Source organism: Panthera pardus, unplaced genomic scaffold, assembly GCF_024362965.1.
Source record: "Panthera pardus isolate Hobbes unplaced genomic scaffold, ASM2436296v1 HiC_scaffold_17, whole genome shotgun sequence".
NCBI classification, from domain to species: domain Eukaryota; kingdom Metazoa; phylum Chordata; class Mammalia; order Carnivora; family Felidae; genus Panthera; species Panthera pardus.
Genome location: NW_026526732.1, coordinates 51273106 through 51286805, shown reverse-complemented (window position 1 = coordinate 51286805; position 13700 = coordinate 51273106). Strand labels below are relative to the sequence as shown.

Sequence of the window (13700 nt, the reverse complement as noted above, 5' to 3'; positions counted from 1 at the left end):
AGACACTCTTGCATACAGCCACAAAATGACAGAAATAACACTATTAATAACAGTGCAAAAGTGAAAATCATCTAATAGTTGTAGAGGGCTAATAAACTTGTTTGGTCATACAAAGGAACACTAATCAGCAGCTGAAGTGAGTGAACTAGAAACATGTATGAACAAAGATAGATCAAAGTTGTAATATGTTGACATAAAAGATACTCAACATCATTAGTGATGAGGGAAATGATAATTAAAGCCATAATGAGATGCCATTTCACACACTAGGATGGCTATACAAAAAAAGACAAATAACAAGTGTTAGTGAGGATGCAGGATCATTGGAACCTTCACATACTGATGGAGGAAATGTAAACCAGTGTAATCACTGTGGAAAACAGTTTTGTAGTTTATGCAAAAGTTAAATACAAGTTCACCAAATGAGCCAGCAATTCCACTACTTGGTGTCTCTCGAGAGAAATGAAAACACTACATCCACACAAACACCTACATACAAGTGTTCACGTCAGCATTAAGAGCCAAAAAGTGAAAATAACTCAAATATCAATCAACTGATGACTGAATTAACAAAATATGGTATATCCATACAATGAAATACTATCCGGCAATAAAAAGGAAAGAAATATTGATAGATACTACAATATAGATGAACCTGAAACATTAAGCTAAATGAAAGAAGACACAAAAGATCACATATTGTAGGATTTCATTTATATGATACACCCAGAAAAGGCAGATCTTGAGACAAGAAAGTGGATTAGAGGTTACTTGGGGTTGGAGATGAGAACGGATATGACTGCAAATGGACACAAGGAATCCTCTGAGGTGAAGCAGGTGTTCTAAAATGGAATTATGGGGATGCCTGCACAGCTCTATAAACTTCCGATAAATCAATCAATTGTACACCTTGAATGAGTGCATATTATATTATACAAATTATACCTCAATTAATAAAAAACTATGTCGAATGAAAAAAGCAAGTTGCTTACTTTATGCCAAGTAGGACCCTATTTTATGTAAGATTTTAAATATAAAATAACAGTATATATCATGGACATACATATATAAGAAAATATAAAATCATATATGGGAACAGTTTACACCAACTTAGAATAGTGCTTACATCTAGAGATCAAGAAAAGGTAAAGGAATGGGAGAAACTTAGCTAATTCAACCAAGTAGTAATATTAACCGTGCCAGATATACAGATGTCTATTATAGTATTTTCTGCATACTTGAAAACCTCACCTTTGCTCAACTCTGTATCTTTGTGGACTTCTACCAGATTAGCTGGCGTACACTGAAGAATATCAGGAGACAGAACTTCAGAGTGCAATGTTAACTCAGCAGAGAACTCCTGAGATCCATCGCTGTAGTCCACAGATCCTGATAATGTTCTGGTTAATTAAAACATATCCTTTATAACAAACTAGATAACAAAGCAATAAAATTAGTTTTGAGATCTATAATAAATAACGACTTACACAGAGAAATCATTCTGTTTGAGGATTTCCTGAAGTCTCTTCTGAAAAATTTTTTCACTTTCTGTTGCTGGCACAAACCTGCGATCTTTGAATTTCAAAAGTGCATTAAAAAATGTAGATAATGAATGACATATTTTCCTTTTTCTTAGAGTAGCTTTTAAAATGGTAACAATTTCTTATCTTTCTCTTGACACACATAATACCACCTAAAAGTAGTTCTACCATAACAGCAAACAAAAGAGAAATGGTTGTTAATGAAGCTATAAAATTAAGCACTTAAAGTCAGTTCAAGATTAAGTTCTATAATTATAACTTAAATCTAAAACAAAAACACTGTTCTGTACCTATAAATGTATTGCACACTCTGAACCTAGAAACTTCTACCCTGTAAAATATAATAGTTCTATTTTAGAAGGCATTCAAAATTTACCACAGCATTTTTAGTGCCCAAGACATAATAAAAATTTTAATTGGACTTCAATGTATGCTTACTGCTATATTACAAATATATTTACCTTCTGAATTAGGTCTTTTATTCTTTTACTTTTATTTAAAAATTTTTGTTGTGTACACGGCATTTATGTAAGCCCTCAAATTCTTTTTGTAGAATATATAAAATGAGTATTTTCTTCAAAGCTGTATAAGATGATTAAAGTGGGAGTTTATATGAACAAAATAGTGTGGTGTCTCTAAGTTGGGACCCATAATCTTCTGTGAGTATTCTGGCTCATTTGGAAATACAAAAGGCTAGAATATACTAGAAAATAAAAAAGGAGCAAAGAGGTGGGGCAAGAGGTAAGGTGAAAACCAAGGACAATGAGGATGCCAATTCTTGGGCGGGCAGGGGCGGACAGAAGGAGAGAACAATGAATGACACCTGGGAGATAAAGAATTACAGTTCAGAGCAATGACAATAGGAAAAAATATACAGAACAGAAAGGTAATTTGAAAAGTAAAATTTAATGTTAAGGTAAAAACTCAATGGCTTAAACTTTTCCATTAGAATATCTGGTGTAAAAAAAAAAATGTCACCAGAATACTATTAGGTTTATACCTTGTGATTCGGGTTGGCTAATTTGAGAAGTTTCATTTCTGTTTCTTCGCCGTTGCTTTTCATCTTCCCATATGGCCTGGAGACCAGGGTTTCCACCAATTTGAGCTATAATTACAACAATACTTCAATACGACAAGGGTCAAAGTAAAAAATACTTGCTCCAAAAAAGAAATTCAAACTTTAAAAAAATAAGTACTGACTTTAAAAAAAACAAAAACAACCATTTACCTGTTTTGTGTAACATAATGACCAAACTACCCAACCTACATTTATTACTCCTTTTTGTTTTCCTCCTACTGGCTCCCCAAAACCCAGCAAGTGGTGAATAAGACCAAAATATCTGATGACAGCCAATATACCTAAGAGTCCCCTCCCTTTTATATAAACTGAAAATTGTAAGTTTAAAAGACAGAGTATATTAAATTCTTTAATGATGGCTAATGTATTTAGTGTCACACTTACTTTAGGCTTATGTCTATGCAAACATACTCACATGAATGAAAATATTAATGAAAAAATAATGACCATCTCATCAGAGGTTAAGAAATCTTCATAACATTTTGCATCCTCCTTCTATAACATGTTACTTCTCTACTAATGTTTTCTTCCCTACTTTTCCCACTGTACTTTAGTCATTAAATTTTAAAAATAAAAACATATAGGGGCGCCTGGGTTGCTCAGTTGGTTAAGCGTCTCTTGATTTTGGCTCAGGTCATGATCTCATGGTTTGTTGAGTTCGAGCTTCATGTTGGGCTCTGCACTCTGCACAGTGCACAGCCTGCTTGGGATTCTCTCTCCGCCCTTCTTCCCTCCTCCCGACCCCCAAATATATACATAAACTTAAAAAAAAAATACAAACACATTAATTGTGCACATACCTTCAATGTCTAGCCGATTTAAGATATCAGCAGCGACAGCATCCACTTCTAATTCACATGTACTCCGTGGTTCAACACCTTCCAGTATTAAAGAGCTGTATTAAAAAGATTATTAAAAAAATATAATAATTAGGGGTGCCTGGCCAGCTCAATTGGTGGAGCATGCAACTCTTGATCTTGGAGCCCCAAGTTGGGCACAAGATTATTTAAAAAAAAATAATAAAATAACAGATTAAATAAATATACATATATAATAACCACATAAGAGCAAATTTTCTGAAGACTTTGCTTATAGAACTTTCATGTTTAGTCACAATTATTCATGACCCAACTGATACTCTGTGTGTACATATAAATAAAAAACAGGAAGAGAAAAATACAAAACCTGCTCTGTTGAGATACTTTTGCAGTATATTTTACATATTTTGGTTCATTATATTTTATATATAAAGAATGTACAATGTTTTAGCATGTGAGTCATATTCAGGGTAGAATGGGATTAGATAACAGAGGGACAACAGAGGGATACATCAAAAACCATATACATATGCAAAATCACTTGCCCAGAGACATCTTTCTTAGCAATCACAGACAGTTGTTAAAAATGAGGACAGAGTATGCTACAAGAGATCAGGGGAAGTGACATACTGAAAAGTGAGCAGATGATACTGTTCTCCCTGCCCTCAACTACTGCTGAGCTGAGGAATGCTTTAAAAGTCTCTATAACTGCAAACTGAGAAATCACAGGAGTTCAACAATGGGATCATGGCTAAGAGAAGTGGTGATACCATGAGGTCATTAATTTTTACGACAAAATTGTCATAATTGTAATAATAATTGTAACAATAATTGTAATAATTGTATAGCTGTAATAATTGTAATAATGCAGAGGATTATTCCCCATTAATGCTGTGTGACTCAAAAGCATTTTGTTTTTCAGAGCCACAAACAAAAAAAATAAATAAAATCAGGAAGACACCATATATATGTCCCTGCTTGAAGGAATGAATATACATCTAATGTGGATACCAGTTTACTCATTCCAAAATTTAGATCTTCTACTAATACAGACCCCAAATGAAAAGGAGAACTTTTACTAGAAAGCAGATTTGATTAACATTTTTATTTGAAAGATTTTTTTTTTATGTTTTAAGAGAAACATATTAGCAAAACCTCATTTTCCGTTGTCTATCCCTCAAGAAATCTGACGAAACTTTAGAAATTTGTTTAACCACAGAATTGTTATAGTTCAAATAAATCTGTATGTATATACATATATACATGTAGATAAAACACACACACATATCTTTTTACCATTGATACAGAAGGGACATATTAGCCAACCTATCACAATATATCCCTTTTTACTTTTAGAAAAAATAATTCTCAATGTAGCTTGTCTTTTTTATTCATATAATTTAATGACATAAGTTTTGCCATGAATTAAAGTAGTAGATAAAATAGTTTTTAGTCAACAGTTTTTTCCTTATATCAAAAAGTTTCACAATTTTTGGAAGAATTATATTGTAAATTTCAAGAGTGAATTTTCCAGGAGTAGCACATCTGTGATAAAGGAGGGTAACAATAACATCACAAAATGCAATCTCATAGTAGAAATTTATAACCATTTCTTGCCCTTATTACAAAACTACTTTAGACATTCAGAATAGGAAGTGTTCCTAGGGAAAGGAAATAGTTTGCACAATTAAAAATGTCTCCAGTAGATAAAACACCACAAGTAAAAATTTGAGTCAGCAAATACATATAAACAATTCATTATAGTCATGAAAAATAGATAAGTAATATGACAGTAACTAGACAATTGTGCCTCTCTGAATATTTCTGTTCCTAGCTTAACACAACAGACCTACTAATTAGAATCACTTAGGGTGGAGCTCAGACATCTACAATTTAAAACGTCTCTTTTGATCAACTGATGGGCAGTCAGGGTTGAGATTACTTCAGCATACTTGACATGTGTAGATTCAACACTCTGGCAAATGACTCTGAAGGTCCATGATATGTGGTAATTTATAATGAGTTAACAAGTAGGCTTAGTAGAACTGCTAACTCAGCACTCCCATCTCTTATGAGTTTGCTGCTATTTGTCATAGTCCTTGTAATAATGTTTGTGAAGGAATATAAAATATTTGTTAAAAAAAAAAAAAAAAAAGGCACCCAGCAAGATGGTGCTAGCAGCACTGGGGATAGAAATGAGACTGATAAAAATCTAAAGAGTACTGATTTATAGTAAAATTTTTTGACATTATGTTACTTGTACTTGATGAAATAATGGATTTTCATGTTTATTACAATGTAAGCATCTCCAAAATACAAAAATATGGGATAATCTGAGACAAAAATATATAGCTATACTGTATTTATTACAGATTCTAATTCTGAATACCTTGTCTAATTTCACTAGTTTGCCTACACATATCTTTGCTAATAAGTTGTCATTCGTTAAGAGTAATAAAATAGGTTTCTTTTAAAAACATTTTAAAATGTAAACTTTTCATTATAATATGTAGGGTCTCCCCAAACTTACTTCTAACCAATAAAGCTTTACTATGACCTAGCTAGAAAGATAGTTTGCTTACAAAAAGATTTCAAATGCTAATAAACTCTGGTCTTATTTGATCATGCAAAAACAAGTTATTAAAAATATAGAACTCTGAAAATCAAGGGCTCTAGTGAATAGGTAAAATTTTGAGTCAAGTTGATGTATTCCAATTTCAGAGAGATAGAGAAACTGTATCACAGGCATAAAAAAATGAAGAAAGCAAGTTGCTTGTTGATCAATTTGGTCTGGACTGATTAGAACTTGAATTTGATGTGAAAAGAAATTATGCCATTTCAATCTGATTAAAAAATACTTCTGCCGTATCTGAGAAGGAACCAAGAAGTACACATGTATGCATATGTGTAAGTGTGTGTGCATGTTTGTCAAAAAGTCCTGATACTTGTCAAGGTCAATCAAGAGGTAGGGTGTCATTTCACTTTGAAGTCCTTGAAGTTTTATTCTGGCACAATATTTCTGTCACTAAACAATGTGTTTCTATCATTATTTAATGAGATTCTTTCTTAGACATCTTCTGTTTTTTTAATGTTTATTTTTGAGACAGAGAGAGAGCGCACGCACGCGCAGGGGAGGCGCAGAGAGAGAGGGAGACACAGAATCCGAAGCAGGCTCCAGGCTCTAAGGCTGTCAGCACAGAGCCCAATGTGGGGCTTGAACTAAGGAGCCACAAGATCACGATCTAAGCTGAAGTTGGACGTTTTAACCAACTGAGCCATTCGGGTGCCCTTGATGAGATTCTTTCTTAACTTCCGTATCAGACTCTGCGCTGACAGCACAGTGCCCCGCATCAGGCTAACAGCATGGAACCTGCATGGGATTCTCTCTCTGCCACTCCCCGTGTAGACTCTCTCTCAAAATAAATGAATAAACATTAAAAAAAATGGCAAATTACTTATTCATATACAGTATGTCAACCCACTTTTTTCCATAAAAACATTTAGAAATTTGGGGGTTATTTTTTCAAAAATATTTGCTTCTTAGATTTTAAATTGTTATTTTATCATGTGATTTTTATTTGACAAGTCATAGCATATCAATTCAGAATGCATAATGAAGACATATGTTGGAAAGAAGTATAAAAATTTATACCCAATTACTTTTATTAATTAGGTAATAACTAGGCCCATTTTCATCCTATTTTCAAGGTCAGTGTTTAAAATCTGATTCCACTGAGAAATTTAACAGAAGACCATGGGGGAAAGGAAAGGGGAAAAAAAAAGTTATAGAGAGGGAGGGAGGCAAACGATAAGAGTCTCTTAAATACTGAGGGACGAACTGAGGGTTGATGGGGGGTGGGGGAGAGGGGAAAGCTGGTGATGGGCATTGAGGAGGGCACCTGTTGGGATGAGCACTGGGTGTTGTATGGAAACCAATTTGACAATAAATTATACTTAATATAAAAAAAATAAAAGTATGGGAATGCAAGCTGGTGCAGCCACTCCGGAAAACAGAATGGAGGTTCCTCAAAAAACTAAAAATAGAACTACCCTATGACCCAGCAATTGCACCTCTAGGCATTTAGCCACGGGATACAGGTGTGCTGTTTCAAAGGGACACATGCACCCCCATGTTTATAGCAGCACTATCAACAATAGCCAAAGTGTGCAAAGAACCCAAATGTCCATCGATGGATGAATGGATAAAGATGTGGTATACACACACACACACACACACACACACACACACACACACACACACACACACAAAATGGAGTATTACTCGGCAATCAAAAAGAACGACATCTTGCCATTCACAACTACATGGATGGAACTGAAAGGTATTATGCTAAGTGAAATTAGTCAGAGAAAGACAAAAATCATACAACTTCACTCATATGAGGACTTTGAAACAAAACAGATGAACATAAGAGGGAAGGGAAACAAAAATAATATAAAAACAAGGAGGGGGGCAAAACAAAAGAGACTCATAAATATGGAGAACAAACTGAGGGTTATAGGAAGGGTTGTGGGAGGGGGAGATGGGCTAAATGGGTAAGGGGCACTAAGAAATCTACTGAAACCACTGTTTTACTATATGCTAACAATTTGGATGTAAGTTTAAAAAAATAAAAAAGAAAATAATAAAAAGAAAAAAAACATAAAATAAAAATAAAATCTGTGATCTGTGATTCCATGTAATACACTAATGTTGAGATGTGCTTCTCTGACAAGCTTATCGATTAAAAAAAAGATTAAAATTAAATTATAATAACCACTGAGTTTTGAATACAGTAGGATATACACAAATAGGTTTTTTTCCCTTTACAACATTAACTAACCTTGGTATTTCATCTTCTTCCCACCGAAATAAAGTACCAGTAAGAGAATTTCCTGGTAGCTGATCCTTGCAAGATCCAGTTGTACGCATCGAATCACCTAGGAACAGAAAGGTAAAAGAAGGTAAGTTCTACTTTTAACTTGCATATAAATACCCTTTAAGTAAAATAATATATAAACATGACTAGTTCCTACAATTGTGTCCTTAAAATTCATACACACACAGGAACACATATGCACAGTTGAGAATAGTGGCTCTAAAGTAAAAGGGGAAGAAAGTATTTCTAATATCTTTATGAAAGAGAAACAGCTACAATGCTTACATACTAGTATGATATATTTAAATGTGCTATTGTGGTAGGATTAAAATCTCATTTTGAAAATCATGAAGAGTTAAGATTGTTTATAGACTTTAAATTCCTAGGGTATTCTGTATGAGTCTAAACTAAAATTCTAATGGAATTCAAATTCCAGATAAAATTCAAAACATACTTTAATACTAATCCTTGAACAAAGAGAAAATATGCAACGCATTCCAGAAGTGATGGCAGTTAACAGTGAGTGGAAATGCAAATACAATTTGACCACCAGTAGAAGGGGACAATGTACGTTTGCTTAGTTGTCTAAGTTTCAGGAACTGAGTCCTGGGGTCATGCTTTGAAAGTATTCTCTAAATTTTAGCAACTGTTTTGCGATCTCTTGTGGGAATTTAAATTCTAAGAGAAAGCATAAATGAGTAGCATAGAAAGAATCCTACCATTGAGAAAGACACTAAATTTGCAATTTTCTAATCCACCTAAATTTAATACTTTTTCTTATTTGTTTAGCTTGATCACAAAATGGTGTAATTAAGACTGAGATTAGGTATCACCATCTTTGCTATTTCAGCAAAACATATGCCAAAACATGAAACTGATTCTACATATCTTCAGAAGTTTTTAAAGGCTTTGCTATTAGGTGGCTAGGGCATTAATATGAAATTACTTTGTAGAGTTGTACATTACCATAAATATTATTTTCTAATAAATTTATGTGAATAAAGAGTCTATACAAGTTTACTGATTCAGAGTTACTGATAACATCATAAAAAATTCATATCTTACCTACACTTCTTATGCGTTGTTTTAGCATATTTCCCTAAAGAACAGGGAAACTCCCTAATTTAAATATATATATTATTATAATTTTTCAACTATGGATGGTAAAAAATATAAAATGCCTCTATGTGCTCAAAATACTCTATTTACTTTACATACTTCACCTTAACAACTGTAGTAATTAGCACCATTTCCAGTTCATCTGACACATGATCATATAACTGAAGTACTGAGAGAAAAATTGTATATGCATATATACTATTAAAATTTCTACATCTTTTTCACTTTTGAATTTACTCCATTTTCAAAAGTAAGACTACATTATGTACTAGGATAACTTGTCTTATAAGATAAAAATGTTGAATTATGCATATATACATGTAATATGTAGGAATTAAGTTTTAATAAGAAGTTTACTGTCAGTTTAATGGTGTCTGAGAAACATGAAATACAAAAAGTGATTCACTTATTCTTCCCGTGATTTCACTATAATCTTTTATACAAAACAAGCAAAATAAAGCAAACAAAAACCTGAGGGCTATTTAGCATAATGAATTAAGATATAAATTTTATTTCATCATACTCACAGCAATTTTCCTTTTAATTTCCCCCAACTAAATTTCATGTATTTCTGCGTTGTAAAAATTTTCCATATTTTGAAAAAAATTCCTTCCAATTAACATTCTAATACTCATCTAACTTCAGTAACTGAAATAAATGTCTTACATATATTTGAGAATTCAAATTTTTCTCACACTTTTTACCTACTGGAAACAAACTTTCATGAAAATTACTTCCTTTTCCTATAAACGCCTACTGTTCACGGTCTATAATCTTTTCCAATCCTCAATCCTACTTGAACTCTCATCTATATTTGATACTGATAACCAACCTGTTATATTCTTTTTTTCTCCCATTAACCTTTTTATTTTGGAATAATTTTACATTTACAGAAAAATTGCAAGGATAGTATGAGTTTCCATACATTGTTTACCAGGTCTCTCCTACTGTTAGCATTTTACATTACCACAGTACCTATATCAAAATAAAGAAACTGACACCGGTACATTAATATTTAACTAGACTAGACATTATATTTGACTTTCACCAGTTTTTCCACTGTTGTCTGCTTTGTTTCAGGATCCAATCTAGGATACCACATTGCATTTAGTTATCATGTCTCCCTAGGTCTCCTCTGGTCTATTTCTCAGTCTTTCCTTGTTTTTCATGGCCTTGAGAGGTAACCTGTAGAACGTCTCCTCACTCCCATCTGAGTTTGTCTGATGTTTTTCTCATCATTAGACTATGGTCATGGGTTTTTGAAAGAATATCACAGAGATGAAGTATCCTCATCACATCATCTGAGGGGTACACAATATATAGGACACCACTGGGGATGTTAACCTTCAACATTTGGTTAAGGAAGGTATAGTTCTATGCGTTTGATAAATATATAGACCCATGCCAGTCTATATTCCTTCCTTCACCCTAAAAGTTCCTCTGTACATTTGCTCTGTAGTTAATACTCCCTTCTCCTCCAATCCTTGGAAACCATTAATATGCTTTCCATTTCTATCATTTTGTCTTTTCCAGAATGTTGTATGAATGGAATCATACAATTAGTAGCCCTTTGTGTCAGGCTTCCTTCACTTAGTAAAATGCATTAAAGACTCACCAATGTTGTGTGAATCAATAGCTTGATGCTTTTTATTGATAAATAGTATTCCACCGTATGGTTACATCACAGTTTATCCACTGCCCACAGTTTATCCATTGTCCACAACAAAGTGGACATCTTGGTTACTTTAGACCTTTAGCAATTATGAATAAAGCTGCTATAAACATTTGCATAGAGGTTCTTGGGCAGATACAACTTTTAAATCACTTGGATAAATGAGAAGGAATGTTTATGTTTATAATGTTATGTTTAATAAGTCTATGTTTAACACTATAAGAAACTGCCGAACTGTATTCCAAAGTGGTTGCACTATTTTGCATTCCCACCAGCAAAGGAGAGTTGCTCTCCTTCCACATCCTTACCAGCATGTATTGCTAGTTTTTAGATTTTAGCCATTCTAATAGGTATGTAGTGGAAGCTCTTTGTGGTGTCAATTTGCATTTCCCTAATGATACATAATGTTAACAATCATCTTTTCATGTGTTTGCCATCCTTACATCTTTTTTTGCTAAAGTATCTGTCCAGGTCTTTCGGCCATTTTTAAATTAAATTAAATTAAATTAATTTTAGAGAGAGAAGGAGAGGGGGCAGTTGGGGAGGGACGGGGGGGGGGGGGGGGAATGAGACAGAGCACAAGAGAGAGACTATCTTAAGCAGGCTCCAAGTTGAACATGGAGCCTGACATGGAGCTCAATTCCACGACACTGGGATCATGACCTGAGCTGAAATCAAGAGTTGGATGCTCAACTGACTGAGCCACCCAAGCGCCCCTTGGCCATTTTTAATTGGGTTTTTGCTTTCTTACTATTAAGAAAGAGTTCTTTGTATGTTCTAGATACATGTAATTTATCAGATATGTAATCTAAAAATGTTTTTTCCCAGTAAAACATAGTAGTAAAGACTACAGGCTTTCTTTTAGAGGTGCTGGAAATGTTCTAAATTTGATTGTGGTGATGGTTGTACAACTGTGCGAACATACTAAGCCAATGAATTGTCCATTTTCAATGAGTGAGATGTATGGTATGTGAATTCTACTTCAATCAATTACCAAAAAATTTTCTTTTGAGATTCCTTTTCCTGATAAAACCTAATACCATTCTGCATATTTCTTTTTTATTCTTTATCCACCCAGTAGTTATTTTCTAAGTATATGTTATTTTATAAATCATTAATTACATTAACACTTGTCTCAAACTTTAATTTGAACTTGAGAAATTAACCTTACTTTTCCTTCTTGCTTTTCGGAACTTGACAGCAGCCAGATTTATTAAATTCATTCCATAGAGATTGTAGTCAATGAACAGCTGTAGGAGGTAGGGAATATGCGCTTCATGAGGCTGGTAAAATTTATTCATTATGGCTCCACTTTGCAAAAGTTCACATATCCTAAGTTAGAAAAAAAAAAAAGTTGTATTCTAAAATTATGGTTCCTAAAATGTTAAGTGCAACAATAATTACACTACTATAGAGAATGAAACACATTAGCACACAAATTTTTTATTTAAATTTTACTGGAAATTTATATTTTGTTAGAAATTACAAGTTTAAGTCAAGTTTTAAAGTCAGCTGCACACTCTGAAAGAACATGACAAAAATCTTGGATGAAGAATATTTTGACTCCTAAAACCAACTTAATACTAACTATATTAAAAAACAAAAATGTCAGAAGTTTTTAAAATATGAGCTTTTCCTTTTAAAAACTGAGAAAAGAATTGAAGTACATGAAACATTCAGAAGGGATATTAATAAGATAAAGGTATAGAGGTTATTTCTGAAAAGGCTTCCTGAAGTCTCTGAGCAAGAGACTAATGAATTAAAGATACTTCTGTGAAGAAAGGGAAGAGTATTTCACACAAATTAAATTACACATGTAAAGGGTCATAAGAAAATGTGGCTTATTTGAGAACTGAAACCACTGAGTGTGGCTTAGTGACAGAAGCTGTGGTGAGTGTGTCTATGGAGGGGATGGGCTAGAGAGGTAATGAAAAGTCAAATCATGCACAGACTACTAAGACATCTCAAGAAATAGCAGAATTTGCTTCCGAAGAGTGAAAAAGAGAAATGACCAAGTTACCTAGAGAACGCACAGTACTAAAGATACAAGTGAGAAGGCTACTGTGGAAAACTAAAATGATGGTGGCTTTAACAAAGATTAGGGCAATGTGTTGATTCAGGATACATACAAAGAATAAAATGGTCAAGCCTTGATGACTGACTAGATGTGGAGGGTGTGGCAGAATAGAGGAGATGAAGATGATGCCTTGATTTCTTGGTGGTGCCACATTTATTGGAAGAGAAAGGACTGGAAGGAAACATGTTTCTTTGCAGAATTTTTTGGAGGAGGAATAAGGATAAACTCAGTTTTAGACATACTGGGGTTTAGGTATAGTAAGGTATTAAGGTATATTTCCATGAAAATAATGACAAATGACAATGAAGATGAAGATAAGAATAATTTTATTTACATACATAGCATTATATATTTATTTAAGCATTATGTACTGGACACAGTGTTAGGTGTTTTATTTATTTATTTAAAAAAATTTTTTTTAACGTTTATTTATTTTTGAGACAGAGAGAGACAGAGCATGAACGGGGGAGGGGCAGAGAGAGAGAGAGAGACACAGAATCAGAAGCAGGCTCCAGGCT

At 33.4% G+C, this 13700-nt stretch overlaps 1 protein-coding gene across 5 annotated transcripts in view; it reads right to left on the bottom strand.

Moving 5' to 3' along the window:
* The window catches only part of REV3L (REV3 like, DNA directed polymerase zeta catalytic subunit), a 171305-nt gene that overhangs the window by 91069 nt on the left and 66536 nt on the right, over nt 1-13700 (bottom strand). For all 5 annotated transcript variants that reach the window (XR_002078270.2, XM_019443109.2, XM_053904570.1 and 2 more), the window contains exons 4-9: nt 12277-12437; nt 8279-8375; nt 3420-3514; nt 2542-2646; nt 1488-1572; nt 1252-1400 (exon numbers count right to left, since the gene is read on the bottom strand). Coding sequence is in view for 4 of the 5 variants with exons in the window: in XM_019443109.2 (XP_019298654.2) it covers nt 1252-1400; nt 1488-1572; nt 2542-2646; nt 3420-3514; nt 8279-8375; nt 12277-12437 (692 nt within the window). In the remaining variant the exon portion in view is untranslated. The remainder of the gene's footprint in view (nt 1-1251; nt 1401-1487; nt 1573-2541; nt 2647-3419; nt 3515-8278; nt 8376-12276; nt 12438-13700) is intronic.